At 44.8% G+C, this 27,569-nt stretch overlaps 2 protein-coding genes across 8 annotated transcripts in view; one reads left to right on the top strand and one right to left on the bottom strand.

The window, feature by feature from the left end:
• The window catches only part of BDH1 (3-hydroxybutyrate dehydrogenase 1), a 31,938-nt gene extending 16,901 nt beyond the window's left edge, over positions 1-15,037 (bottom strand). Inside the window, 2 exon segments of the mRNA XM_067033505.1 lie at positions 7,847-7,973; positions 14,036-15,037. Of these exon segments, the coding sequence (XP_066889606.1) occupies positions 7,847-7,973; positions 14,036-14,042 (134 nt within the window). The 5' untranslated portion in view covers positions 14,043-15,037.
• APOD (apolipoprotein D) overlaps positions 13,989-27,569 on the top strand; it is an 84,461-nt gene continuing 70,880 nt past the window's right edge. Inside the window, exons 1-2 of one of the 7 annotated variants that reach the window (XM_067034288.1) lie at positions 13,989-14,309; positions 16,231-16,408. The gene's annotated coding sequence lies outside the window, so the exon portion shown is untranslated. Of the gene's footprint in view, positions 14,310-15,119; positions 15,800-16,230; positions 16,409-27,569 lie in introns of those variants that run through there. The other 6 variants (XM_067034290.1, XM_067034292.1, XM_067034289.1 and 3 more) reach the window with 6 other exon arrangements.

The raw sequence follows: 27,569 nt of genomic DNA, 5'->3' as shown, positions 1-27,569 counted from the left end.
CTCTACAATTCTGTCATTTCAAGAATGGAGTCATAGAATATTAACCTTTTGGGATTGGCTTTTTTCACACAACATAATTCCCTCGAGATTCATCTGACTGTCTATTGTTGAATGTATCAATAATTTGTTCCTTTTTATTGCTAAATTGTATTCTATGGTATCCTATACCACAGTTCATTTAACCATTGAACTATTGAAGGTCATCTGGGTTGCTTCCAATTTAGGGCTATTACAAATAAAGCTGCCAGGAACATTCCTGTACACGTTTTGTGTGAACCTGTTTTTCTCTTGGGTAAATGCCCAGAAGAGCAATTGCTGGGTCATACGGTAGTTGCATGTTTAGTTTTTTAAGAAACTTTTAAACTGTTTTCCAGAGTGGCTATAACATTCTACATTCCCAGCAGTGATGTATGAATGATCCAGTTTCCCCATACCCTTGCCAGCATTTGGTGGTATCACTATTTTTTATTTTAACCATGCTGGTAACTGTGTAAAGATATCCATTGTGGTCTTAATTTGTATTTTTCTAATGGCTAATGATGTTGAAAATCTTTTCATGTGCTTATTTACCATCAGTATATCCTCTTTGATTAAAATGTCTCTTTATGTCTTGTGCATATTCTATTGTAATTGGAGTGTTTGTTCTTTCACTATTGAGTTTTGAGAATTCTTTATATGTTCTAGATGCTAGTCCTTTGTTGCATATGTGGTAGGCAAAAGTTTTCTCCTAGTCTATAACTTGTCTTTTCATCCTCTTAACAGGATCTTTACGTAGAGGAACAGTGTTTCATTTTAATGAAGTCTGATTATTCAATTTCTCCTTTTATGGATCAACCATATTTTGGTGTCATTTCAGAACTCTTTGCCTATGCCCCAACCCAAAGATTTTCTCCTGTTTTTTCCTAAAAGATTTATAGTCTTGGTTTTTTTTTTTTTTCTGTTTTTTCATTTTTTGGCCATATTGCGAGGTATGTGGGATCTTAGTTCCCCAACCGAGGACTGAACCTGTGTCCCTTGCATTGGAAGGTTGGAGTCGTAACCACTGGACTGCCAGGGAAGTCCCTAGTCTTGTGTTTTATAATTTAAACTCCATGATCCATTGTGAGTTAACTTTTGTATAAAATGTGAGATAAGTCAAAGTTGGTTGTTTTTGGTTTTGCCTATGAATATCCATGCTCCAGCACCATTTTTTGAAAATGTTGTTTCCTCCATTGAATTGCTTTTGCACCTTTGTCAAATATTGGTTGGGCATATCCATGTGGTTTTATTTCTGGATTCTCTGTTTCATTGAGCTATGCACTCCCACCTTATTTTTCTTTTTCAAAATTGTTTTTGCTATTCTATTTCCTTTGCCTTTCCATATAAATTTTAGAACAATCTTGTCTTTTTCTATAAAAATCTGACTGGGATTTTGATAGAAATTGTGCTAAACTTGTATATCAATTTAGGGAAAGTCAACATCTTTACTTTTTTGAGTCTTTCAATCCCTGAACATAGTGTGGGTCTCCATTTATTTAGATCTTTGATTTCTTTCATCAGTACTGTATCGTTTTCAATGTACAAATCCTGTATAATTTGTTGTATTTATACCTAAGTAACTCATTCTTTTGAGCAATTGTAAATGGTATTTAGATTTTGATATCTACAAGTTCATTGCTAGGATATTGAAATACATTGACTTGTGCGTGTTATCTTGTATCCTGTGTCCTGCTGAACTCACTTATTAGTTCTAGGAGTGCTCTGTGGATTCCTTGGGATTTTCTATGTAGTCAATCATGTAATCTGCAAATAGGGACAGTTTTATTTCTTCTTTTACAACCTGTATGACTTTTATTTCCTTTTCTTGCTTTATTGCACTTCCTTATTGCGCTATGGCGAGTCAGTGGTGACAGTGGACATTCTTGCCTTGCTCCCATCTTAGGGAGAAGGCATTCAGTCTCACCAGGATAATGTTAGCTGCATGGTTTTCACAGATGCTCTTTATCAAGTTTAGGAAGTTTCCATCTATGCCTATTTTTCTGAGAGTGTTTATCACAAATGAGTGTTAAATTTTGCTTTTTCTGCAATAATAGATTCATGTGATTTTTCTTCTTTGGCTTTCAGTTTGGTGGATTACATTAACTGATTTTTAGCAACGAGCCATCTTTGCAGCCCTGGAACAAATTCACTTTTTCATGGCTTACAATTCTTTTCATATATTGCTGAATTCTACTGACTAATATTTTAAAAATTTTGGCACCTATATTCATGAGGGGTATTGGTCTGCAGTCCTCTGTTTTGTACGGTCTTTGTCTGGTTTTGGAATCAGCTAATACTAGCTTCATAAAGTAAATTGGAAGGAGTTACTGCTGGGTACGGATGGGAGTTCTGGCTTCCCACTGGGTCTTCACCAATACCTCCCTGGCTGTGAGGGATCGGAATACCTCATTACTGCTCTCCACTGTATGGGGGTGTGTGGTCTCATTACTGCTGAGAGGTGGAGGAAGTCGTAGCTCTCCGTCTCTACTAGGTGTCCTCTGACACCCCTCCACCCCCCACCCCCACCCCAAGCAGGCAGGGTTCCTTATTACTGCTGGGTGAGAACGTAAGTCCTGGCCCCTACTTGGCTTTCTCTGACACTACCCCTGGTGGGGGCATTGGTCACAAGTAAGCAGAGTGGTATGGTCACTACACCCAAAACTAGTTAAATGACTTTACCTAAAATTAATCACTCGGGCTTCCCTGGTGGCGCAGTGGTTGAGAGTCTGCCTGCCGATGCAGGGGACATGGTTTCATGCCCCGGTCTGGGAGGATCCCACATGCCGCGGAGCAGCTGGGCCCATGAGCCATGGCCGCTGTGCCTGAGCGTCCGGAGCCTGTGCTCCACAGCGGGAGAGGCCACAGCAGTGAGAGGCCCGCATACTGCAAAAAAAAAAAAATTAAAAATTTAAAAAATAATAATAATAAAATAAAATAAAATAAATCACTGTTTTACCATAACCCCAGGATTTGCTGTACAAAAAGAACAAGGTGTCCCTGGCAGAACTGCCCTTGTCCCCTGCCATCCTTTTGCACTATTTGATATTTTTAAAAGTAACAAAAAGGTCACAGCAAGAAAAAAAATTATTTCAAACTGATTTGTTGCCAGATTTGCTCTAACCCACCTCCCCATACTCAAATATATCCACTCAAACTTGACTATCTCTGGGTGTATTATACCAGGTGCTACTAAATATGCTATCAATGGCATATTTCTACTTCTCCAGAGAGCACAAGGCTCCATCCCTCCTCACCCAATCCCCAAGAGGCAGACCCCTGCTAAGACGAGGGCCAAGAACACTGCTGGGGAGCTCCAGCTGACACAGCAGTGCCCTCCTGGACACCACTTGGTTTCTCAGCCTTTCCCTTTGGCCACTGCTGGGACTGCCTCATCCTGCTCTTATTTCTTCTCTCACTTTGCAGCTCCTGCAGGTGCCATGGGATCCCTGGCTTGGGGCTACTTCTCAGTTCAGAGGGGCCTTGGGGCTAGGAAGGCCTTAACACCTCAATTCTTTAACTTTAGTTAACAAGCACCTGAAAAGCTCGTTAAAATGCAGGCTCCCAAGTCCCTGATTGACATTCTGATTCAGTAGGATGGGGTGGCCCCTGGAAATCTGCATGTTAAACTAACACCTGATTCCAGTACAGGCAGTATTGGGAAAGGCCTGGTTGACGTAGGTCCAGAGCAGCTGTTCTTAGGTTCTCCTCCCTGATTGTTTATTAGAATCACTTAGTAAAACGATCATGATTATGTGCTTACGTTATTAAAAAGAGATCTTACCATTTAGCAATAGATACCTAAACACCAACATGATGTCCAGGATTTGCTTTGAAACAATCCAGTAGAGGGAGGGGGAGGAAAGTGGGTGGGAACACAGATGAAACAAGATTGGTCATGAGCTGATAACTGTTGAAGCCCAGGTACACCAGGGATCAATTTACTACTTTCTACTTTTGTATGTGATTGAAATTCTTCCCAAAATAGTTGAAGAACTAAGGAACCAAGGAAGCTTTTTAAACTATTCCCATGGTTGGCCTCACCCCTAATGAAAGAAATCTGAGTCCCCAGGGGTGGGGCACGGGGACTTTTTTCCCCCTGCGCTCTAGGTGATTCTAATCTGCAACCAGAGTTTATAACTGCTGCCTTAGGAAAAAAGAAGAAGGACTTTTTCCCCATAGGGTTTCCTTTTCAAGCCTCTTGACTGCCAAGCCCTAATATCTCTGGGGACAAAATCAGCTCTAGGCCACAGCCCAGCCAAGGCAGACACTACTGTTTGCTGCTAATATCTATTCTTCTCATCTGTCTCACTACCAAAATGTTGTCTGGGGTACCAATGTGCCCAATTCTTTCCAGACTATCACCTACCCAGCAATTATGTGACCTACCCCTGGCCCATAAGGTGCAAGCAGAAGTCTGCAATGATTGCTGGGAGAGTTTTGCTCTCCTGATGCAGGGGCAGCTCCTCCCTTCTTCCATGTTGCTTTGCTTCTTCCTGCCTGGACTGAACCTGGAGGTGGAGGAGCATCATGGCATTCTGAGGTGAGGGCCACCATCAGGATGACAGAGCAGAAAGATACAGGAAGCCTGGGTCCACTGATACCTCTCCAGCCCTGGCCTTCTGGAAGTCTTTGCCCTTCTAATTGTGATGCAATCCTGATACATTGGCTTATCAAGACTAAGAATGCCCCTGAGTGGTTAAGTCTGAATCCCATAATATAAAATAGTGAGCATTGCCCTGGAGGGTCACCTCTCCCCAGTAGGGTCTTGTGGTGGCAGCAAGCTGCTGGTCACCCAAACCGCTTACTCTAATGGCTATGCCAGTCTCACAAGTGGTACAAGTTAAACTCAGGATAGTCAGTAAACTTGCTGAGGGGTGAATCCCAAAGAGGTGGCCTCCAGATTCAGAGGAGGAGAGCTTGCTGATTTCCATCCTAACCTAGAAGAGCAATCAGATGGGGTGGAGAGGTTGCAATCCGGCATTTCCCCACAGGCCTGTGGAAAAACCAGCTGGTTCCCAGAGCACTGGCATCCAGGAACTCACTGGGCCACATTCGAGACACCACCCTGTGCTGGCCAAGGCATTAACGCTGGCTTCTTTTCCCTCCTTCCAGTCTATGTCTCTATCCCTTCTGTTCCTTCTGTCACGAATCAGCAACAATAACCAGTTACCCAGCTTTCTGCTGAGAGGAGTCAGGAGTCAGCTTGACAGCCTGAATCTAACAAGATGGGTTTAGGAAGGACAAATGTTGATGACACAAGGGCAGCTGGGTAGGAATGAGGTCTCACACAGCAGCACCTGTGAAAATAAATTAGTCTGATCAACTACAAATCACAAGTGATGTGGCCGCCAAAAGAAGCTATGTGAGCCTAGACTGGACAGGAATAGGGAGGCAAGGGCCACTCTCCATTCTGCCCAGGTCAGGCTGCCCTGGAGTATTACACGCCATGCCTGGGCAGGCAGAGCTGAGCACTGGGGCTGAGCCAGCTGGTGTGTGTAACCAGAATCCGGGAAGTAGTGTCCTGGGTAGAGACAGAGCCTTCAGAAATCCAAAATCTGAGGGCTGTAAAGAGCCAGGAAGCAGAGCAGGTTGTCAGGGCAGGGACTGCATCCGGCCACTTCTGGGGAGGTTTCATCTGGACAGGTGTTGTGTACTGGGTGACTTCTGCTCTGAGCCATGTAGGGTAGGGGAGGGGGGTGTTCTGTTTGGGGCACCACATCTCAACAAAGAGCATAGGCCAAATGGGCATCATTCAGGTATGAAACCTGGATGCTGAGTGGGAAAACCATAGGAGATGAGCAATGAAAAAACATGCAGATGCAATAAGAGAAGTCAGGGGTATTAGGGTGGCATAGTATCCCCAGGGATAAGAGATTAACTTGTTCAGTATGAATACAGAAGGCAGACCCAGGAACAAGGGGTGGCATTTACAGTGGAAAGATTTCTGCCCAGTATGAAGAAGGACTTTACAATAGCACTGTCCAAAGACAGGAGGTCTGCTGTGGGAGGTACTGACTGCCCCATGGCTGGAGATATTCAAATAGAGGCAGTAAGGTCACTTGTTAAGGATTAGATCAAAGGATCACCCACAGGTGGGGACTGGAGCATGAGGCCCTTTCCAACTGAGATTCAAGCAAAATGATCGGGCCACCCAAAGACCTCCTGTCTGATCCAGGCACAGTGATCACCCACCATTCCTTCCACCTCACACGTCTGGGTCTCTCTCCCTGACCTCTGCTGACAACGTTTCCTGGAGGACAGCTAATGCACTCTGACTCAGCTCTGCCCCTGACCACCCTGTGCCCAACCCCTTAGCTTAACCAGGTGGTTTCTACAATCCTTCCAGAAGACTCAGAGTCTCCTGGGATAGCCTTTCTTTCCCTTCAAATTAGCCAGAAGTTTGACTAATGCCTTACTTCCCTTTAATTTTTTAAAATAATAAAGCATTGAATATTTCATGTGATTTACTGAATACTGTACTAAAGTGAAAAAAAGAATGGCTGTATCACTCCCTTTAATTTGAGGATAAAATCTTTGTAAAAGTATTTAAACTTCCTTTGGGATTATTTTCTTCTCCATAAAAAGTCTCCAGAAATCTCTGAAAGCCATTTTTGAGACAGATTTTACCATTTCTGTGAGTCATTCACTGAAAAAAATTACAGCAAATCTTCTTTCAAAAGCCCTTTAACAGAACCAAGCTCCATTCCCTCTTTGATGGGATATCAACTCTTCTTATATGGTGTCCTCCAGCAGTTGAAGCCTCACCTCCAACCAAGCTTCTGTATCCTGTGGAAATGCTTTTAAGCAAATGCTGCTAAAAACCTCAATGCATGTTCTTCTAGATATATTTATCGGCACAGAAAATAACCATCAATTTTCTAGCTGCTGGGTCTTTGAATTTAACCTGCCACTTGATTTCACTCCTCTCAAGGGCGTTATTTTTTTCCTTGCTCTAGCTGCAAAAGAAGAAAATGAGGTAGCAGAGCACACTAAATTCCCTTGGAAAAGGCAATTTCCAGAAGCTCTCAAAGAAGAGCTGCTTGTTTACTTTGTACTTAATGCTTTCTCTGAATCACCGAGTTCAGTGAAGTCTCGCGACATTTTAGTTAACTATAGTTTCATGTGTGAGATTTTAAAAGAGCCGTTAGGCAGGTGATTAAAGTAATGAGACCTGTGCCTCCTGATGTGATGCACTAAGAAGGGCACCACCTCACCTGTGTGGGATTCTTCCAAACACACAAACCTGAATCTAAACACGAGGACATCCCACAGCCCACACTGAGAGACATTCTTCCACGGTGTTAAGGTCATGAACAACAAAGACTGAGGAACTGCCCCTGACAGGAAGAGAGTAAGGAGACACGACAACTAAATGTACTGGGAACCCTGGTTTGTATCCTGGACCACAACAATGTCCATTCCTGGGCCATCTGGTGAAATCTGAATCAAGTCTGCAGATTACTTAATAGTATTATATCAGTGGTAATTTCCTGGTTTGGATGAGTGCACCATGGTTTTGTAAGATGTTAACACTTGGGGAAGTTAGGCGTAGGAGTTACGGGAAACGTTTGTACTATTTTTACAACTTTTGTATAAGTATAGTTACTTCAAATTAAAAAGTGAAAAAATATATCTGATGAAAGATATTCTTCTGTGCCTTGTGTGACATGGGAAGGTCTGTCTTCCGACAACACCTTTGAGTGTCCTTTGCTGGTGGACAGCGGGTATTGAGGGACACTTTTGAGAGTCAAGCCTTATTATGTGTGAAGAGCTCTGCTTTGCCCAGAAAGTGTAACCTCAAGGTCACCTCCACCCTTCCTTTTCTTACCTTGCTCCATTTACTCTATCAGAGAAATTCAGGGTTTTCCTCGGGAGCTGTGACGGGGGTCTGGAGAAGCAGGCAGTCAGCATAGTGGCCACGAGAGGCAGAATGGTCAGGCTCCTCCGGGTGGGTTCTGAAACACAAAATGTGTCCTCAGCATTGTGCTGCTGCCTTTAGGCGTTTAGGCAGAAGGGGCCATTTTCCTTCCAGGTTGTGAAAGTTGAAGTGGGCTCTGTTTGACCCAGGTTCAGTCAAGGCACCAGGCAGTCCCCGCCTGCCACCCTCCTCTCAAGCTACAGCCTCATGTGATTAAAAGAGTCAGGAGGCTGGGACATCTAGAAACCTGGGTTCTGGTTCCAGCTATGCCACCAACTCATGGGGTAACCCTGGGTGAGTCATCACCCTTTTGTAGCATGAGGAGGATGTAGCACCAGTGACCCTCAAACTAGGCTGTGCAGCAACCACTGGGGCACCCAGGGTCCTGCCCCCTCAGGGATTCCAGCTCCATGAGTCCCATTCTCAGTGTTCCCCATATCTAGCAAAACACCCATCTCAATTTGCCCACATGCCTCCAGGCAGCTTTTTCAGCCCTGGGCCAGGTATCTTTTGATTCAGCTCTCCACCTTTCTCCACCCCACCATGTACAGGGTCCAGCTCTGGGGCTGAATTCATCAGTAACTCATCATAGCATGGAGACTGAAGCTACAAAATAAGATACTCTAATCAACCTAAATTAAAACACACACACACACACACACGCACACACACACACGCACACACACGGTCTCTCCCACCACCCTACCACTCCCTTTCCTCGTTAAATCAAACTTGTTGCAGCAAGGCCATGTGTCAGTAAGGCTACTCAGCATAGTGACTAGCTTTGCATTATGAGTTGTAGATGGGTGTGTGCATTAGTTGTCCTCCTGTTCTGGTTAATTCCCCTCTAGTGATCCCTCCTGGCCTAAGGGAAGGAAAGGGAGGTAGGGAGGGAGCTGAGCAAGGCAATCCCAGCCCTGGGAGCTGTTGCTCTTTTCCTGGGGAACCGTCCTAGTCTCTCTTTGTACACCTGCCTGTGGTTTGTTATACTGCCCTTAACAGTAACAAGGTTCTGCCTGAGAGGCAGCTCCTCCCCTGCCATTTTGCTGCCGCCCCTGCGCCAGTGGGTCTGTGATAAGTTCACTAACTAGCCACAACCACAGTATTTACTGCAGAAGGCAGGTGGTGGTGTTTCATCTGTTTAATCTTCAGGAGAGGAAAACAAATAGGGCTCTTTTGTCTTGCGTGATCCTTCCTGGACTGTGCAGTAGGCTCTTGCTTCCACTCCGGCCCCTACTCGCCACACTCCAGCCTCAGCACTGCAGCCAGAAACGTCTTTCCAACACCAGTCAGGTACGTGACTCCCTTGACTAAAAGCCTCCTCTCCATGCCTTTTTGGAGCTGGCCTCTGCCTCCCTTCCTATCTGGTACCCCCTCCCCTGTGCTCACTGCTCTGTAGCCACGCTGACCTTCTGAACATACACGGAGCTCTTTCTTGCCTCAGGGCCGTGGACCTTGCCTTTCCTCTCTCTAGAGGGCTGAGTCCTTCGGACCCTTCTGACTTCAGAGAGCCTGCCCAACCCCCCATGCAACACACAGGAGTTGCTCTCCATAAGATTGCCCTTCAATCCAAGATTCTCTTGTTTCTTTACTTATCTCCCCCTTCTAGATTATAAGCTCAGTGAGGCCAGGCACCTTATCCATCTTAGTCACCACTGAATCCCCCATGCCTGGAAGAACCTGACACGAAGGAGGCACTCAGTGAGTCCCTGCTGAGTGGGGGTGAGCTGTGTGCTCGAACCTCAGCCCCATCCCCACACACAGACTGGCCCTTCATGGAAGGCACAGGCCCATGCTGTGGGTGCCCCGCACCCCTCCCAAGTACTGACCGGCGGGCTGAGCACACACATCTCTGCCTCCTCCCTCCAGGACTGGAGTCTGAGGTCACCACCACTGGGTGATTTAAAATCCAGTCGTCTGTAATTCAAGTGCTTTCCATCCCTTCTGCTCAATGCCTGTGGCATAGAATGCCTCAGTGTTTGCCTCAATGTCTGTCCAAACAGAGAGCTGCTTTTAATTTTATTTTCCTTTGAGTCAGCAATATCTAAAAGCACTGGCGTCAAAATAGCTTAAATTGCATGAAAACTCAGCCCCTTTAATAATGCACTATTCACAATGTAGTCTCTCATATACAAAATGCTAGAATTTTAGATATCTTTCTCTTCTACTACTTTTTTACATTCCTTAAATATGTTGCTATTTTCACCCCAAATACAATGCTATAGGCAGTGGAATTCCTGTAGTCATCAGGGCTGTTTGTCATATTAATATCTTGTGCTGGGCTTTAGTCTCTGTAAACATTAGTTTCTCAAACTTGAAATGCCACTCAGTTGCCTTTTGGATTGGAAACAGAAATGGCTGTGGGAGGCGGGCACTGCAAGGGGACAGGCAGAGCCCCTGTGAGGGCGGGGATCACCTCTTTAGCTTTGGATTCAATTAGCTGCTCCAGGGTGACCAAATTTATATGATACTGTCGCAAAATCAAGATGTTCACGTATTATTCTGGAATCTGGGAGAAACTTTTCTAATTCTGAGAACAGTTAGGTCTGCTCTCAAGGGCACCTCCTTTCCATTGTCAATGCAAAACCCACGTGTAGCCCACGGAAAGCGCCCCCTCTACAAAAGAAAAAAAAAAAAACCTGTATGCATCCTTGTCTTGATGCTAGGCTCACTTGCTGAATTCTGACAGGATTCTGACAGGCAGAAGACACAGCTGGCTGCATTCCTGTGGGTCAGGGTCAAGGTCTCCCCTGCAAGTGGCAAACATTCCCAGTATTGACATTCTCAGAAGAGGCAGGGCATCAGCAGCAAATAGGAATTCAGGAGGCAGGACTTAGGCAGGAAAAGAACTCAAGTTTCTGGACATGAAGTCTGGAAGGGCCTTGGTACTACCAAGTGGGAGAGGGAGGTCCTGTTTCATTGGGGGGGGGGGGGGGGCGGCGAGCTGGGTTTAAGCTAAGAACCATCCTGTGTAGGGACGCCACACTGAGGCGCTCAAAGCCCGTAACCTGTGTGAGACTCCAAGGTCTGACAACTGGCAGCCAGTTCCCAACATACTCTACTTGGCTATTTTGTTTGGCCTGCCTAGTGTTTTAAAAGACAATGTAACGAGGCAGCTATGTTATGCTTGAACTCAATAACAAAAAGTTTTCACTTACTATCTCAAGCCTACCCACATCACCTCTGCTAACTGCCTGGACATTGTGGGCATTAGAGTTTGAGATCTCTTACCAAATAGATGTCTATTATCCTTTGGCTATTTCCCTTCTGATCACTTAGCATAATCTTGCCTAGAAGTTCCAGCTCAGCTCAGCTCAGCTATACGTGTTAACTACAATTTTTGGAGGCTTCCTTGAGGCCATGCAAAAAGGAAACCTGACAAGTTTTAAAGTCCTTATTCAAATAAGATGCCTATTATCCCTTACAGAGATAACTATTCTGAAACGAAAAGTCTAAAGACATTATACGGGAACACCAAATGATATTGTAGGTGACGTTCCCACTACCATTTTATTGTAAATGCAGAAGTGACTTTTATATAGCTGCCTTTAACAGGGACCTTCAATAAAAGCCAAGGATTTAACTTTATAGCCCAGTTCAGCGAAGGCAAACCTAATGTAGACACTTGGATTAGTCTGACAGACACTAGTCACCAGATTAGACTTAGGTGATGGCCATTTCTCTTCAGAGAACACATCACACTCTCAGCAGTTGCCATCTTTCGGGTGTCTGTCTTGCTCAGCTGATCCCTGTCCCTTTCAGACTTGCCTATTGCCCACAGGATTTGGCCTCTGCAGCTGTAGTTGTGCAGTGAGACCCTCCCCCCCAACCTCTGGCCATGGAAGACTGGGTCAGGGAGAGACACCTGACCCCAGATGAATCCATCATTCTGTCCCCTGGCACTGTGAAAGAATGCAAAGCAGCCTCTGTGGGGCAGAGACATGTGATCTGGTTGCTGGAGTTGGGGGGAAGGGGGTGGGCAGCTATGCGACATTTGAGCCTGAAGCCAGAGAGAGAGATGGAGAAAGCCAATTTCAAAGAGGGAAAGGAGTCAGGCACACATGTAGAAAGAAGCAGAGATGGAAGTGAAGAAGAGAGAAAAAAACAACAGAGCCTCCTGCTCCTGAGACCCAGCTGCCCTCCTGTCTTCAGCTCCGTAAGGCATGTGATGTCTTTATTCTGTGTTGATTTAAGCATGCTTAATGTTTCTGTTAGTTGCAGCCAAAACAATATTGGTGAAAACACACTGAAACCAGGTTCTTTCTGCAGATCATTATCATTAATTCTTAAGCTTGCCTGATATTCTGAGAATGTCACACTGTAGACCTCATAATGGTAACAGGAACAGGAGCCTCTCCCTCTCCACTTCTGTCAAGGAAACATCTGTCCTTCCCCAAGAGAAAGTGTTACCAGAGCTATCAAAATGGCCATAATTACAACCACCAGGTTAAGCAGGCATTCCATCCCTAGGAGAACAGGGCTTGCCTACCAAATTCAAGTCAGACCTGTACACAGCAGGCACATAATATGTGAATGACTTCAGAGAGTTTTCAGCAGAGGAATAACATATCAGGCTTATATTTTAAAATGATAACTCTCACTGGGTTAAGAATAAACTGAGGATGGACAAGGGCAGAAGCAAGGAGACCATTTAGAAGCTATGGCAGTAACCCAGGACCATAATGTACAGCCATGCAGGCTGTGCACTGCAGAACTCCAGCAAAACGTGAAGAGGTACTCCCTGGACATATATAAAAGGGCTGCCAGCCCCGGTGGAAACCATGGAGCTAATTAGACGTGGTCAGAGTCTGGCTGTGTTTTGAAGGTAAAGCCCACTGTGATTTACTGACCAATTAAATGTAGGCTATGAAAGAAGGAAGAATCAAAGATATTTCCAAGATTTTTCGTGCAGATGTAAAAAAATGATATTAGTACAACTGACAGTTTAAGGAGCCATTCTATTCATAAGCGCTTACCACATTTCAAATCAGAGCATACAAGCCCAGCATCCTGGTCCTCACCGGGCCCCTCCAAATCATATCTCCAACTATACTTCTCTCATCTACTCATTAGACCATTTGCTACACCATCTCTCAATAAGCCCTGTACTTTCCAATTTTTGTGCCTTGCTCATCCTATAGCAAATTTGAGGTCTCCTTCATCCACTAAGCCCTAACTGATTCAAATAACCTCCTTCAATAAACCTTTCCTGATCCCCTAAATCAAAAATCAATCTCTTGTGGCGGGACTTCCCTAGCAGGTCAGTGGTTAAGACGCCGCGCTCCATATTTGCATTTTCACGGCTTCCTTATGTACCTCTGAAATAGCACTTAACCTAGGCCGGGTAATATTAGAGGTATTTCTGCTTATAACGATTCACAGCACCCCGCTCCGCCATCTGACCACCAGTCTCAACCTGGATTGTTTCATTGACCTCCGGTTCATCCCAAATGACTACTCTGGTGTCTGACAGGAAGCAGCCACTCTGTAAATGTGTATTGAGAGACTATGTGAGCTACACTCATTTCAAAGTTCAGCTTCCTTGCCCGCCACGGGTATATGCCCTGAGCACGGCCGGGCTGCAACGCTCTGGTAGAAAGTGCTAGGATATTTGATGCGTCATAAAGGATCCTGGCAGCCGGAAGCCCATCGTAACGAAACGTGTGCCTCTGTAACCCCTGGCAGGGTTAGACGGGGGCTTTGCATCAGCTGACTCCGGGCAGATTTTGGCAGGCTGGTTGGAAAAAAACACGCAGAGCTCAAATGAGCTCAACGTCCCGCGCGGCTCCAAACCCTCCCACAGCTGGGCGCAGACCGCCCGGGTCCCTGTCTCTGACGCGTCGCCCCAGCGAGCTGGCAGAGCGCGGGACGCCCGAGACTCGCCGGCGCCAACTCGCCAAGCTCGCTGGCAGCCCCGCGTCCGGGCCAACCGCAGGGCCGCAGCCCCTTCCGGCAGACCAGAGGCTGGGAGCCGAGGGGCTCGGCTCGAGCCAAGCTCCCATTGGCTGAGACGGCACCGCCCAGACCCAGTTGAGCTGTCCCCGCACCTGTGAGCGGCAGAGGCTCCCGGCTTTCCCCGGCCGCGGGCCCACCACCAACCCAGCATCTCCGGCCTGCTCCCGCGGCGCCTCCAACTTGCTCGGTCCTCCTCCTCCCCCGGTCCTGCCTCTGCCGTCCTTCAGTAACAGCCCGCTCAGCTCGTGCTCGAGGAAACTGGACCGGCGGCCTGACTGCTGTCCAGCATTCTTCCCGAGGGCGCAGCTTGAGGGGAGGAAGCACTCCCCACCCACCCCCCCACCAAGTCCCCAAGAACAGAGCCTCGTGGAGGACGCGGCAGGAGGACGAAGGATGCGGGCAGACCCAGAGAGATGCGGTGAGGAAGGGAGCGGTGCCTAGATCTCAGGCTAGAAAGCAGGACTACTAGCTTCGGTCCTGGCTCGGCCTCTGACTAGGATGTGACCTTGGGCCGGTTTCTTCCCTTCTCGGGGCTGGGCTCGTCTTCTGTAAAATGCGGCGGCAGAGAAGGATAAGTGTCGAGGGTTTCACCTGGGAGACTCGGGGCCGCGTGTTCAACCTAGGCCTCCCCCTGACAAGCACATTTTCTGAATAATAAACGTCAGGCTGGGCTCCCGGAGCACGGACAGAAGGCCAGGGAGGGCGGAGGATGAGGATCACCTGGGGTTGAGACGGCTCTGGGCGGGATCGGTCCATCTTTACACCGTTACTTCGGCCGCGGCCGCAGGGCCCAGCCTACAGGACTTGGTGCCCCCTTTTCCACTCGCATCCCCGCGACCCGAGAAAAGGGCAGCGCAAGTCCAAACCAAACCGAGCATCACGCCGGTTTAGGGGCGCCGGCTCATCACGCCCGAGGTGCAGAGATAAGGGCCCCTCCTCTTACCCCAAACCAAACTGGCGCGGGGGCTCCAGCTGCTGAGGGCTCAGCTGGTGCGTTCGCCGGAACCTGGCGCTTCGCAGGTACCCGCGCTCGCGTCTTGTTCCACGGGGCGCTACCGCCGTTTCCTTCTCGAAGCGCCTTACTGGCTCCCACTCCTGCGGCCTCCAGCCTCAGCTGCCGGGGTGCGCCTGCGCACAGGGGCTTTGCTCCGTAGGGCTGCGCGGGGCGGAGCCCGACGGCGCGCGGCGCAGGGGCGGGAAGCCTCTGCACCGCCTCCTTCGCCGTGTGGCGTCAGGCCTGGCCCTCCTCCCGCAGAGGGTACTCCTATTCGCTAGGCGCCCAGCCCGGGATTAACCCACTGTCGCCCATTTTAGCTCTAAACCGCGCTCGGATCTGGTCCACCGCCATCCTGGTTCTGGAACGAGCAGGGAACGATTTCACCCCGCGGGTTGCGGGTAGGGAGGTGGAGGTGCCGCCCCAGGAAGTGAGGAAACCCGGTGAGGTTGAGGCGCCTTTCCAGGTCCTACGCCTACTTGCTGTCTTTGGAGCTCATTGGGGTGGGTTAGTTTGTTTTTAAATTTGTCTTTTGATCAGATGAAATTTATTTCAAATTTTCTTCCTACGATTTTAAAAAATAATTTAAGAATAGCACAGCTTCCCAGAGTGTCAACAACGGAACATCGGAGGCCTATCTGCCACAGATCAGGCTCCCCTGCCAAGTTTCCCGGATGAGAAACCGGCTGAGGAGAAGGAACCTATCAGGGCAAATTAGTGGCAGAGCTATGTTTAGGTCAAACAAGGGCTAACTGGAAGGGGACCAGGCAGATGAAAACAGGAAGGAAGGGCCTGGTGGGGCTTTAAAGAAACCTGTCAGCTCAGTTACATGAGCTTATTGAAGGCTGAGGCTGTATCTTCCTTATCTCCGGCTCCTGGCATGTAGAGCTTTGAAGACCAGGAGAATCATGAAGGTAGGATGCACTTGGTTCTCTGTACCCATTTCACAGACAGACTCAAGCTTGCATCAGTGCTGTGTTTCAGAATAGTCACTGTTACAGCATGCCATAGCCATAACATAAATCCTTATATTGGGTCACCAGGTTACACTTTGAGGGTTATGCATTGCTAGAAAAGCAGTTAACTAAAGGAAGAGTTAATATTTCCACCTAGGAAAACCATAGATCCTGACTTTGGACTGAGCATTAATGGAAATAAAGTTCTATTCATGAAAGACAAGGACAGGACAGTTGATCTGTCTACGGTTATATCCGACTTCACCGGTGGCTGACCTCACACCTTCCCAGCCCCACTTTTTATTCCAGTTTTGCTCTGGCAACCAGCTGCATACAGGTGAAACCTGAGAGCACCTTGCCTCAGCTGTACCTGGTATCTTCCCCTCTAGGGGCTTCTCTGTCACTGCAGCCTGGGCCCCCTACAGGAAGCCGAAGCCCATTTTGACACATGCATAAACTTGGAAGTGCAAAGGAATGAACACATCCTAAGACAACGTTTGACCAAGGCAGACAGGAGCTGGTGGAGAACTATTCCACTCTTCCGTTCTTCCAGTGGGCAGTTCCGAGGTACGTTTTGTACAGCACCTAAGATGATAGACCCCTGGCTGCCCACAGCACTGCCCAACTTGATCAGCTCAATAATGCACCCTTGGATTGCCTTTCTCTTTCCTGCCTTGACTTTGACTCTTCCCAGTCCTCCACTCCTGTTCCTTGGGATTCGTTCCCAAAATAAACTACCTGTATCATGAAGGTAGGATGCACTCTGAACAAGTTCTTGTTCAGAGTTTGTTTGGGGGGTGGGGAACCCAGACTAAGCCAATGGTTAATCCAAAAGAGTCATCTCAACAGGGAACTATATTCAGTATTCTGTGATAAACCATAATGGAAAAGAATATGAAAAAGAATGTATATATATATGTACAACTGAATCACTTTACTGAACAGTAGAAATTCACAACATTGTAAATCAACTATACTCGAATAAAATAAATTTTAAAAAAACCACAAAGAAGACCCCCCCCCCAAAACCCAAAAAACCCCAAAGAGGCATCTCAGCCCAACTTTCCGCGTCATTCTCAGCAGACCTTTCCCAAGTCTGCTAATGAGGAATCCATTTGTTCTGTTTGAACTGTTGCTCTTTTCATTGCCCAGCTGCCCTGCCCTTTAGGGCATCATTAATAAACTCTCAGAGGCAAGAAGTATCAGAGGCTCCCAGGAGACAGGGCCAGCTGAAGGGTTGGGTCTAGGTTAGCATTGGACAAAGCCATTCTCCGCCTTACCTTAAACGCTTTCCCTTCTTCCAAGGTAGGTCCTGTTTGCTGACCTTGAAACGAGAAACTTTCAGCTCTGGGGTTGAACATGGAAGCAGAGACAGGTTGGGACCCAGGTCACTCTCAACACAGCATGTGCCCAGATTATGTCTCTTTTTTGCCCTCCCTTTCCCCCTTGCCCCGCTAAAAGCAGTTCCTCTGCCCAGATACAAGGTCTCAGGCCAGGGTCTTTGGCATCTAGCACACTTCATCTCATTTCAATACCAAGAGGGTGCTGTTGCAAATTACTAAGCTAGGTTTGGGAAGAAAGAGCCCTTAGTCCCAGCCTTCAAGAAGGGAAATGAGACATGTACATAAGCTAAATGAATCCTTAGAAGCCCTGTAAGTCTTCTAAAAGAGGGACTTGTAAGTGTAGTAGGAGTTCTGGTGAGGCTTCAGGACAGGTTCTGTAGAAAGGTAGCATCCTGAAAGACTCTCAGAATGAAGTCCCCTCAAAAGATCCCCCTCCTAATGAATTCCTCGTTAGCAGACTTGGGAAAGGTTTGCTGAGAAGGACCTTGAAAGGTGGGCTGAGATGCTTCTTTTGGATTAACCACTGGCTTAGTCTGGGTTATCCCTTGAAACAGACCCCTGTCCAGAGAGCCACAGTGTTGGCTCCTGTCCATCTATCAGCTCCTAATTGCCTCCTAGCTCACACCCTTCTTGAATCCCAGCTCAGACTAATCATTCATCTTCCTAGGCCCCAGCCCTCCCCTGCTAGATCTGGCCCTGCTCCATCTCTGAATGCCCCTGCTCTTCTCTGCCTTCAGTGTTGTGTCCAACACCAGATGGTGCAAGTTAAATCCTGCCCTCAGCCAGCCATGTGGGAACCCTCCAGGAGCTCATGAGTGCAGCGCTTTGTGCTGAGTTCTGCTGGGGGATAGAGAATCACAACACCATTTACTATCCCAAACACTATAGGTCTTCCGTTTGTTTAATGCAACTGAATTTTCTTAAAAAAAAATTTTTTTTTTTGGCTAGAAATCATGTCCTTAATCTGCAGAATTTTAGAAGTGTCAAGTAGCTTTTTCTATAATTTACAGTGAAGGAATGAAAAAGCCCAATGTACTATTCTAAACAAACTATAATGCTCAGAATCTAGTGTGCTGAAGAGCCCTGGATCCTAACATGACTATAACACTGAATTCTGCCCATGGATGAGAAGTGGAGGCCAGACCTTCTCCCTGCAGTGACTGAGCAAGTAGAACGAGGGCTTGGACCTTATGGGGAAAAAAAGGGGTGTATCGGACACCCACATCCCCACTCCCTTTCTGTCTCTTGACTCTAATGTATTTAACTAAAATGATTGTTTGTTTAAGCCACAGAGTTGTGGGTTTTTTTTCTTTTTGTGTGTGTATTGCAGAGCGGGGAGTAGTTCGGAAATTTAACCAAAGTTATTTTGAGGTAATTGGGACCTTTGAAGAGGGAAAAGTATGAGGAAATAAAAAAACAACTGTGTCCCCACCTCTGCCCATCCACCCCAAGCTACAGCACTGCATGAAACCCCTTCCTTCACACAGCTTAGCTTGATCAAGCCCTTAGATCCCAGGCATTGTGCTTTGTGTTGAGGATTCGGTGATAACCCATTGCGGGGTCCCTGTCTTCAAGTAATACAATTTAGCAGCTAATTACTGATCGCTGTGTACCAAACACTATGCCAAGTGCTTTGTGTGCATTTTTTCACTTAATCTCTGCAGCAGTCCTAAAAGTGACCTAAGATTATCCGCATTTTCCATCTGAGGAAGTTGAGGCCCAGAGAGGTCAAATAATTGCTCACAGCAACACAGCTAGGAAGTGGCAGAGACAGAGTGCACACAAGTCTGTCCCACTCCAAGGACTTTCTTTTAGCACACCACCAACTGTTCTAAGGTTCTTGCTTTGACAAAACGGATAAAAATCCCAGTTTATAAGGCTTTTTGGAGTACAGAATTTTTTATAACCAGTTGGGCATTGTTTTGTGAGTAATCTTAACAGAAGCTGGAATTGCTTTGTTACATTGAAGTTCCTTTCAGTGAGTACAGTACAGAAGCCAAGATCTGATGCACTCAAGTAGGGAAAGAAATTATAGGTCCTAATTGAACATATAAACTTTGAAAGACAAAAATATGGGACAAAATTCTCCACCCTTAAAGCTGATTTAATTTTCTGAACTTCAAATCTATTTTTTAAATAATAGTTATGTCATAATAAACGTTTTTAAAACCATATGCTTATTTTGATAAATATCTTTTCATTTTTTTCCCCAGTGAATGTGTATTATTTATATTTTCTGCTTGTTGCTACCAGAGCCTATTATTTCAAAATAGCCTGTTATTTCAAAAGGGAAATCAAATTACAAAGCTGCTGCTTCCCATTTTGGGGTTGCCAGTACCTCTTTCCAAAGACCTATTTGTTGAGAAGGTATACTTCAGATTCACTTTGCTAGTTTTATTTTCTTTTCAACACAAATGGCACAAGGATATTCTCTTTTGAGACAAGACCAATATCTAATATCTAGAAATTAATGAACACAGAACAATGTTTCTATGTTGCTCACTAGAGGATTTCACTTTATAATTACCTTTGTTCTGAAATAAATTAATTTTAAAGCTCACCAAAAAAAAAAAAAAAAAGGCCTATTTGTTCCTCCCCAATGCCCTCCCCTCACACCAGGCTTCTCCCAAGACTGGAAAGTTTTCCTTCTGCGGAGAGTCTTCACGCTCAGCATTTGCTCACCTTGGCCAACTGTAGCAAGGCTCCCTCAGCACTATCAGCATGCAGGTCCAGGCAAGTTACAAGCCAGATACACCTGGAATCCTCTTAATTCTCAGTTGATAGGATGTAATAGGCACCCTTGGAAACCTCTTCCAGGCTTTATGTGTATTATTTCAATGCTTGTCTTTAGCTGGGAAGGGAAACTCTCACATTCATATGATAAGCAAGGCCAACTAATGATAAAATACAATATTTAGAGTTCTGATGTTTGTGTGTTTGTTGCTGAATAGGCAAAGTTCAGCTTCATAACTTTGTTTTGAGCTTAAAATGTCTGTGAGTTTGGCCCTCTGACAAGTGGAGGGGTCAAGGGTGGATGCCACTGCCTAGGGATGCATAAGAAAAAATGATGCCAAATTCAAAAAGAGTCACGTACCAAAATGTTCATTGCAGCTCTATTTACGATAGCCAGGACTTGGAAGCAACCTAAGTGTCCATCAATAGATGAATGGATAAAGAAGATGTGGCACATATATACAATGGAATATTACTCAGCCATAAAAAGAAATGAAACTGAGTTATTTATAATGAGGTGGATAGACCTGGAGTCTGTCATACAGAGTGAAGTAAGTCAGAAGGAGAAAAACAAATACCATATGCTAACACATATATATGGACTCTAAGGAAAAAAAAATGTCATGAAGAGATTAGTGGTAGGACGGGAATAAAACACAGACTTACTAGAGCATGGACTTGAGGATATGGGGAGGGGGAAGAGTAAGCTGTGACGAAGTGAGAGAGTGGCAGGGACATATATACACTATCAAATGTAAATTAGATAGCTAGTGGGAAGCTGCCGCATAGCACAGGGAGATCACCTCTGTGCTTTGTGACCACCTAGAGGGGTGGGATAGGGAGGGTGGGAGGGAGGGTGATGCAAGAGGGAAGAGATATGGGAACATATGTATATGTATAACTGATTCACTTTGTTGTAAAGGAAAAACTAACACACTATTGTAAAACAGTTATACTCCAATAAAGATGTTTTAAAAAAGAAAAAAAAGAAAAAAAAAAAGAAAAAATGATGCCAAAGGGCAGCTCCAGCTGACTCCATAGTGAGGTCTCCCTGCCAGGATGTGTGGGCATAAATCAGCATAGGAACTGGCTTGAACAGAATGAGAACTATCCAGAGAGTGCCCTGAGCATAACCCAGAATCAGGACCTGAGAAAGATTGTAAGATGGCTTTGGACAGGGTCAGCTGCAAGAAGGTAGGGCCAAAACATACCTCTTAAACATCACAATCAGGTGAGGAAGAGTATGTCCGCAATACAGGAGATCCCTTCAGGGTGTTTCTTAGTATTACCATACCTTGTAATTAAAGTCAATGGAAAATTACAACAGCTGAATTCAGGCAGTACTACTAATGGTCTAGACTCTTCATAAATAAAGTTTGGGTCACTCCACCCAAACATGGTAAAGAACCATGACCTGCTGAGGGCAAAGGGAATATGGAATGGGCAGTGGCCAAAAGTAATTATAAATACCAGGTACAACCATGTGACCAGTTGCAGAACAAGGACTGTAATTGTCATGAGTATTTCTTCCTTATTTTGTTATGAATATGTGTGTGTAATATCTTTCTTTTCTCTCTTATCCCCTTATCATGTAACATGAGATATTTTGACTCATATATCATACTATTGTTAACTTCACCTCATAGTATTTAAGTTATGGGACATCAAGAAGAGTAAACATCACCCAAGGACTCTGTGTCCTCTTTCGGTGAAAGTGTTAGTGCATTTTTAGTTGTATACAGGAGAGTTGTATCATGTAGTTTGAATTATGACCTTGTTATTGTCTTTATTTGGAGAATAAGTATGGTCTAAGGAGATGTATATGGGTGCCAAGTGGACAGGCAGTGAACTGTGATGGTTAATTTTATTATTTTTTAAAATTAATTACTTAATTTAAAAAAAATTTATCACTGTGTTGGGTCTTCATTGCTGCGCACGGGTTTTCTCTAGCTGCGGCAAGCAGGGGCTACTCTTCATTGCGGTACGCAGCCTTCTCATTGCAGTGGCTTCTCTTGTTGTGGAGCACAGGCTCTAGGCACGTGGGCTTCAGTAGCTGTGGCATGCGGGCTCAGTAATTGTGGCTCACAGGCTCTAGAGCGCAGGCTTAGTAGTTGTGGCGCATGGGATTAGTTGCTCCGCGGCATGTGGGATCTTCCCAGACCAGGGATCGAACATGTCCTCTGCATTGGCAGGCAGATTCTTAACCGCTGTACCACCAGGGAAGCACTGTGATGGTTAATTTTATGTGTCAGCTTGGCTAGGCCACAGCGCCCATATATTTGGTCAAACATTATCCTAAATGTCTCTGTGAAATTGTTTTTGAATGAGATTAACATTTAAATTGGTGGACTTTGAGTAAAGCAAATTACCGTCCATAATGGGGGTGGGCCTCATCCAACCAAATGAAGGCCTTAGTAGAAAAAGACTGACCTCCTCAGAAGGAGAAGGAATTCTGCTGGCAGACTACCTCTGGTTCAAATTGCAACTCTTCCCTGTGTCTCTACCTTGCCAGCATAACCTAGATTTTGGACTTGCCAAGTCTCTACACGTGAGCCAACTCCGTAAAATCAATCTCTGTGTCTCTCTCTCTCTTAACATCCATATACAGCCTGCTGGTTTGTTCCTCAGGAGAATGCTGACTAATACACCCACTCAGAGTGGTCTGCTTCCCTGATTGGACCCTGATACAGCATTGAAATAGATCCCTTTATTCTGGGATTGGTCCCTCTTTCTGTCTGGGAGGGCAGAAGTCAACAGGAGCAGGGAGGGGCCTTGCTCAGGGGCCTGGAGCACAGGCCAGAGGTAGGAGGGTTGGTCCCAGGCCAAGACAGGACATGGCAAAGCTTGCTTTTCACCCTCTCCATCCCCTGAGATATCTGCGGGGTGGACAGACAGACACTTCCTCAGCTTACTCCCCTCCAGGGTGGCTTGGGCCAGGTGATGTCACAGGCAAAACCATGAGGCTCTGGAAGGATGGAAGAGGGAACTATTCCTTCAGATCAGGGCCAATGAACAGGCTTCATGGAGGAGGTGACTGCCTTGGATCTCAGATTATAAAATAGGTAGGATATTTTTTCCTCCAAATTTTTATTTTGAAAAAGTTTAAACACACAAAATAGATGAAGGAAGAGTATGATGAACACCCATATAACGATAATCTAGATTCACCAATTGTTAAGTTTGTCACATTTCCTTCTTTTCTCTCTATACGCATACACATACACATATACGCTTTGCTAAGTCATTTGAATATATATTGCTGACATCATAACACATCACTCCCAAATATTTCAGCATGTATCCAAAAGAACAAGACAATTATCCCACACAGTCATGACACTATTGTCACATTCAAGAAATTTAATATTGATAACAATAATATGATTTAATTAATCTATACTCAAATTCCTTCAATAATCCCAATAATGTCCATTATAGTTTTATAGTTTTTTCCCTTAATCAAGGACCATGGCTTACATTTAGTTATCATGTCTCTTTAGTTTCCTTTAATCTAAAACAATACCCTGCCTTTTCTTTTTTGGAAGGGAGGGTCTTTCATGACATTGATAGTTTGATGAGTTGAGGCTAGTTGTTTTGTAAAATATCCCAAATCTGGATTTGTTTGATCATTTCCTCATGATTGGATCCAGGCTAAACATTCTTGGTAGGCATACTATATAGGTGATTCTACCTACTACATAGGTGGAATTTGGACAGACTGAGATGGGGAAGGATACAGCAGACATAAGGAAGAGCAAATATTTTGTCCCTTAGGTGTGAAAAAGGCCAGCATGTTTGGCCATAGCTGTGGCCCCAGGGAGTTGCACTGTGGCATGGGGCATGTGGGCAGAAGGCAGGAGAAGGATAAGCGTTGGGAGGACAGTCAGGGAAGTTTGGTCCATATTCACTGGCCTCTGTTCAGAGGGCACTGGGTAATCACAGCCTCTGGAGGCATATTAGCTTTTCATAAAAGAGCCTCAAAGACCAAAAAGCCTTCAAGACCCAAATAAATGAGTCTCGAATTGTGGGGTGTTGTTAGCCTCGGAAGAGACTGAACAATGGAGCCTTCTCAAGCACCCCCCAGTATACAACATATTAATTGGAAAAAAGAGAAAATCTCAAATAAAAAGGAGCATAATTACTTTTCGTGTGATTCCTCTTCTTTCACTATTTTCTACAGTTCTGTCATTAGCCATTTTCCTCAGACGTGTTTCCTCAGACGTGTTTCCTTCAGCTCCTCACATTCTTTCCTCTCCCTTCTCTTTCCTTCCCAGTCACCCAGGCCAAAACCCCAAGATTCCCCCAGATGTCCTCCCCTTCACCCCTCACATCCAGCCTGCTTGGTCCAGCCACCTGTGGCCAGTGCTGCAGGAGACTGTGGGAGAAGTCAGAGAAGGACCAGGTTGTCAGGTACGGGCTATCAGACTGCCCTCTAGGGCAGCTCCAGCTAGGGGCCTTGGGATATGCCCAAAGGCAGATCACTTCGAAAGGCCCTGACTCAGGATGGGGATACAGAATTGGACAGGAAGTAAGCTGTGGCCCAAGCCAGTGGCCAAACTGGAGGAGGAGCTTGTAGAAATGAAGAGAGTCTGCTAATTCAAAAAATACATGCACCCCAATGTTCATAGCAGCACGATTCACAAAAGCCAAGACATGGAAGAAACCTAAATGTCCATCGACAAATGAATGGATAAAGAAGATGTGATACACACACACACACACACACACACATAACGTGGAATACTACTCAGCCATAAAAAGAATGAAATAATGCCATTTGCAGTAACATGGATGGACCTAGAGATTATCATACTAAGGGGAAGTAAGTCAGACAGAAAAAAAATATCATATGATATCACTTAATGTGGAATCTGAAAAATGATACAAATGAACTTATTTACAAAACAGAAGCAGACTCACAGACATAGAAAACAAACTTATGGTTACCAGAGTGGAAAGGGAACAGGGAGGGATAAATTAGAAGCTTGGGATAAACAGATAAATACTACTTTATATAAAATAGATAAAAAACAAGATCCTACTGTATAGCACAGGGAACTATATTCAATATAGTAATAACCTATAATGGAAAAGAATCTGAAAAAGAATAGACCTGAATCACTAACTGAATCACTTTGTTGTACACCAGAAACTAACAACACTCTAAATCAACTATACTTCAATTTTTTTAAAAAATGAAGAGTCTGAAGAGGTGAGGCTGAAGAATGGCTGGAGGCAGGGCGAGGAGGTAGACACTAGGAATCTTCGTTCTTGAATTTCATGGTGTTTGCAGCATCCCTCTGATTCATGGAAGATTGGCTGGGTGATGATAGGTGTGTTCTTAAGGTTACACAACTAACGCAGCAATATGTCTTTTTTCAGGGGACCCTGGCCAGCTGGGGTATCTCTGGTGATCCTAGTACAATGTTGCCTCATAGCTGGAGACTACTTGAGGCAGACCAAGGGTTTCTGTCCTTGCTTCTTCATCCCTCCCATTTCACCAGGATCTGCAGCCAGCCTTCTATGTGGGAGGAATTCAGTTTACTGGCCCCAGCATGTTAGTTCTTCTGTCCCATCACTGGATCGAGTCTGGGGTGGTGCAGGAAGGAAGACACATGTTGGGTTCCTAGTGGGTCAATTAGAGAAGAGCCAAGGAAAGCACGGGACATGAGAGGATGCACAAAGGCATATGGGGTGAGCTGGAAACAAAAGAACAGCAGACAGAACAGCCCAGCCTTCCAGTTTTGACCAAGCTAGAAGGAAAGGCAGAACTGGCAGTGTGAAAAGAAGTGAGCTGTGATGCAGCCCAGTTGTTTACTGTCCTTCAGGGCAACCAGGTCATCCTTAGAGGTTTTCCCTTGAATGGCTGGTCATTTTTCTGCATGATGTGAGGCTGCAGCAGCCACAACAGAGAAGGGTGAAAGCCATGCTTGCAGAGAGGGTGTATTCTGATAAGTAGAGGCTGACTCAGGGGATGATTCCCCCCTCCACACACACACAAATAATAATAGAACTCCACCCATGGTTGAGGTGTTGCAGCTGAAAGGCAGAGTCTCAGCATCGTGTCCCAAAGAGAGAAACCACATCCAGATACCTCAAAGGTGAGGCCGAAAGACAAGAAAAAGAAAAAATTTAAATAAAAGGAGTCAAAACTACCATTACTCCAGACACTATAATTATTAAACTAGAATATTTAGGATATTATGAAAATAATAACAGGTTCAGTAACTTGGCTGAATACAAGACAAATATAGGAAGAAAATTAAAAGCTTTCCCATTTAGAAAATGTAATGTTAAAAAAAAATCCTGAGAATCACAATACAATAAAAAACTATGATTACTTGTAGACAACAGGAAAATGCAAAGTCTTTATTTTAAAAAAAACAACAACTGTATGTCTTTACTGAAAAAGGTGAAAGATGGACAGAAAAATGAGGGGACAGACCATGTTTCCAGTTAGAAAGGCAATATCATAAAGATGGATCTTTCCCCCACATTTATCTAGAATTCAATACTGTTTTGGTTCAGGGGCAGGCAGAGGCAGGGAAGGAGAACTTGACCAACTGATTCTGAATTAATCAGGAAAATTTTGAAAAATGCCTCATAAGATCAAAACATACTACAAAGCTAAGCTGGTTAGAAAAGTATGGTGCTGATGCATGAATTGAAAAAGCATATTAATGGAACAAATAAGCAGTCCAGAAACAGAACCACAAATTAATGGAAGTTTAGTATACAATAAGAATAGCACTGTCAATCAAAAAAGATGAATTATTTAGTGGTATAGGGACAATTATGTATGTATATACCACACACATAACAATGAAAGTAGATTAAATATCTAAAAATGAAAACTGAAACTATAAAAATACTGGAAGGAAATATGATACTATTTCTGTAATCTTGAGGTTGGAAAAGGATTTCCTAACCCCAACATGTTGCCCAGGAGACATAAAGGAAAAGACTAAAAGATTAGAAACTTAAAAATTTAAACTTTTATACAAGGATAGCCACCATTCAAATCACTGGCTTAGAGAAAACACTTGCAACATATATAACAGATAAGGGCTAAAAATCCACAACATATAAAGTGCTCCTACATATGAACAAGAAAAAGATAAATAATCTTGTTGAAAAAATACACAAAGGGTAAATAAATCACAATAAAGAAAATCAAATGGCTAATAAACATAAGAATATATACTCAGGTATGATAATATTTAAAATACAAGTCAAAAATAAATATATTTTTAATCAATCACATTGGTGAAAATTAAAAGATTGGAAAGAGACATGGAGGCAGCACCCTCATACACTGCTAGTAGGTATGAAAGTTGCAATCTTTTTTGAAAATAATTTGGCAGCATGCATGATGCCCCTTGACTCAGCAATTCCATTCTAGGACTCTATTCTACAAAAACACTAACATACTTCACAAAGATGTGCATACATGAGTATTTGATGCAACATTATTTGTAACAGAAAAACAAAAATGGGAAATAACCTAATAATGGAATTTTAAATAAATTATGGTCCACCTATTCCCAAAATATTGTCTACCCCAAATGGCTGCTTTTCCAGGATCATGCTTCCTCATGTCCTGGCCTTCTCCATCCCCTGAAACATGTTCTTGCTAGAACAAGTCTGCTTTC

Source organism: Kogia breviceps, chromosome 5 (genome assembly GCF_026419965.1).
Source record: "Kogia breviceps isolate mKogBre1 chromosome 5, mKogBre1 haplotype 1, whole genome shotgun sequence".
NCBI lineage: Eukaryota > Metazoa > Chordata > Mammalia > Artiodactyla > Physeteridae > Kogia > Kogia breviceps.
This window is presented reverse-complemented; position numbering and strand designations above follow the sequence as displayed.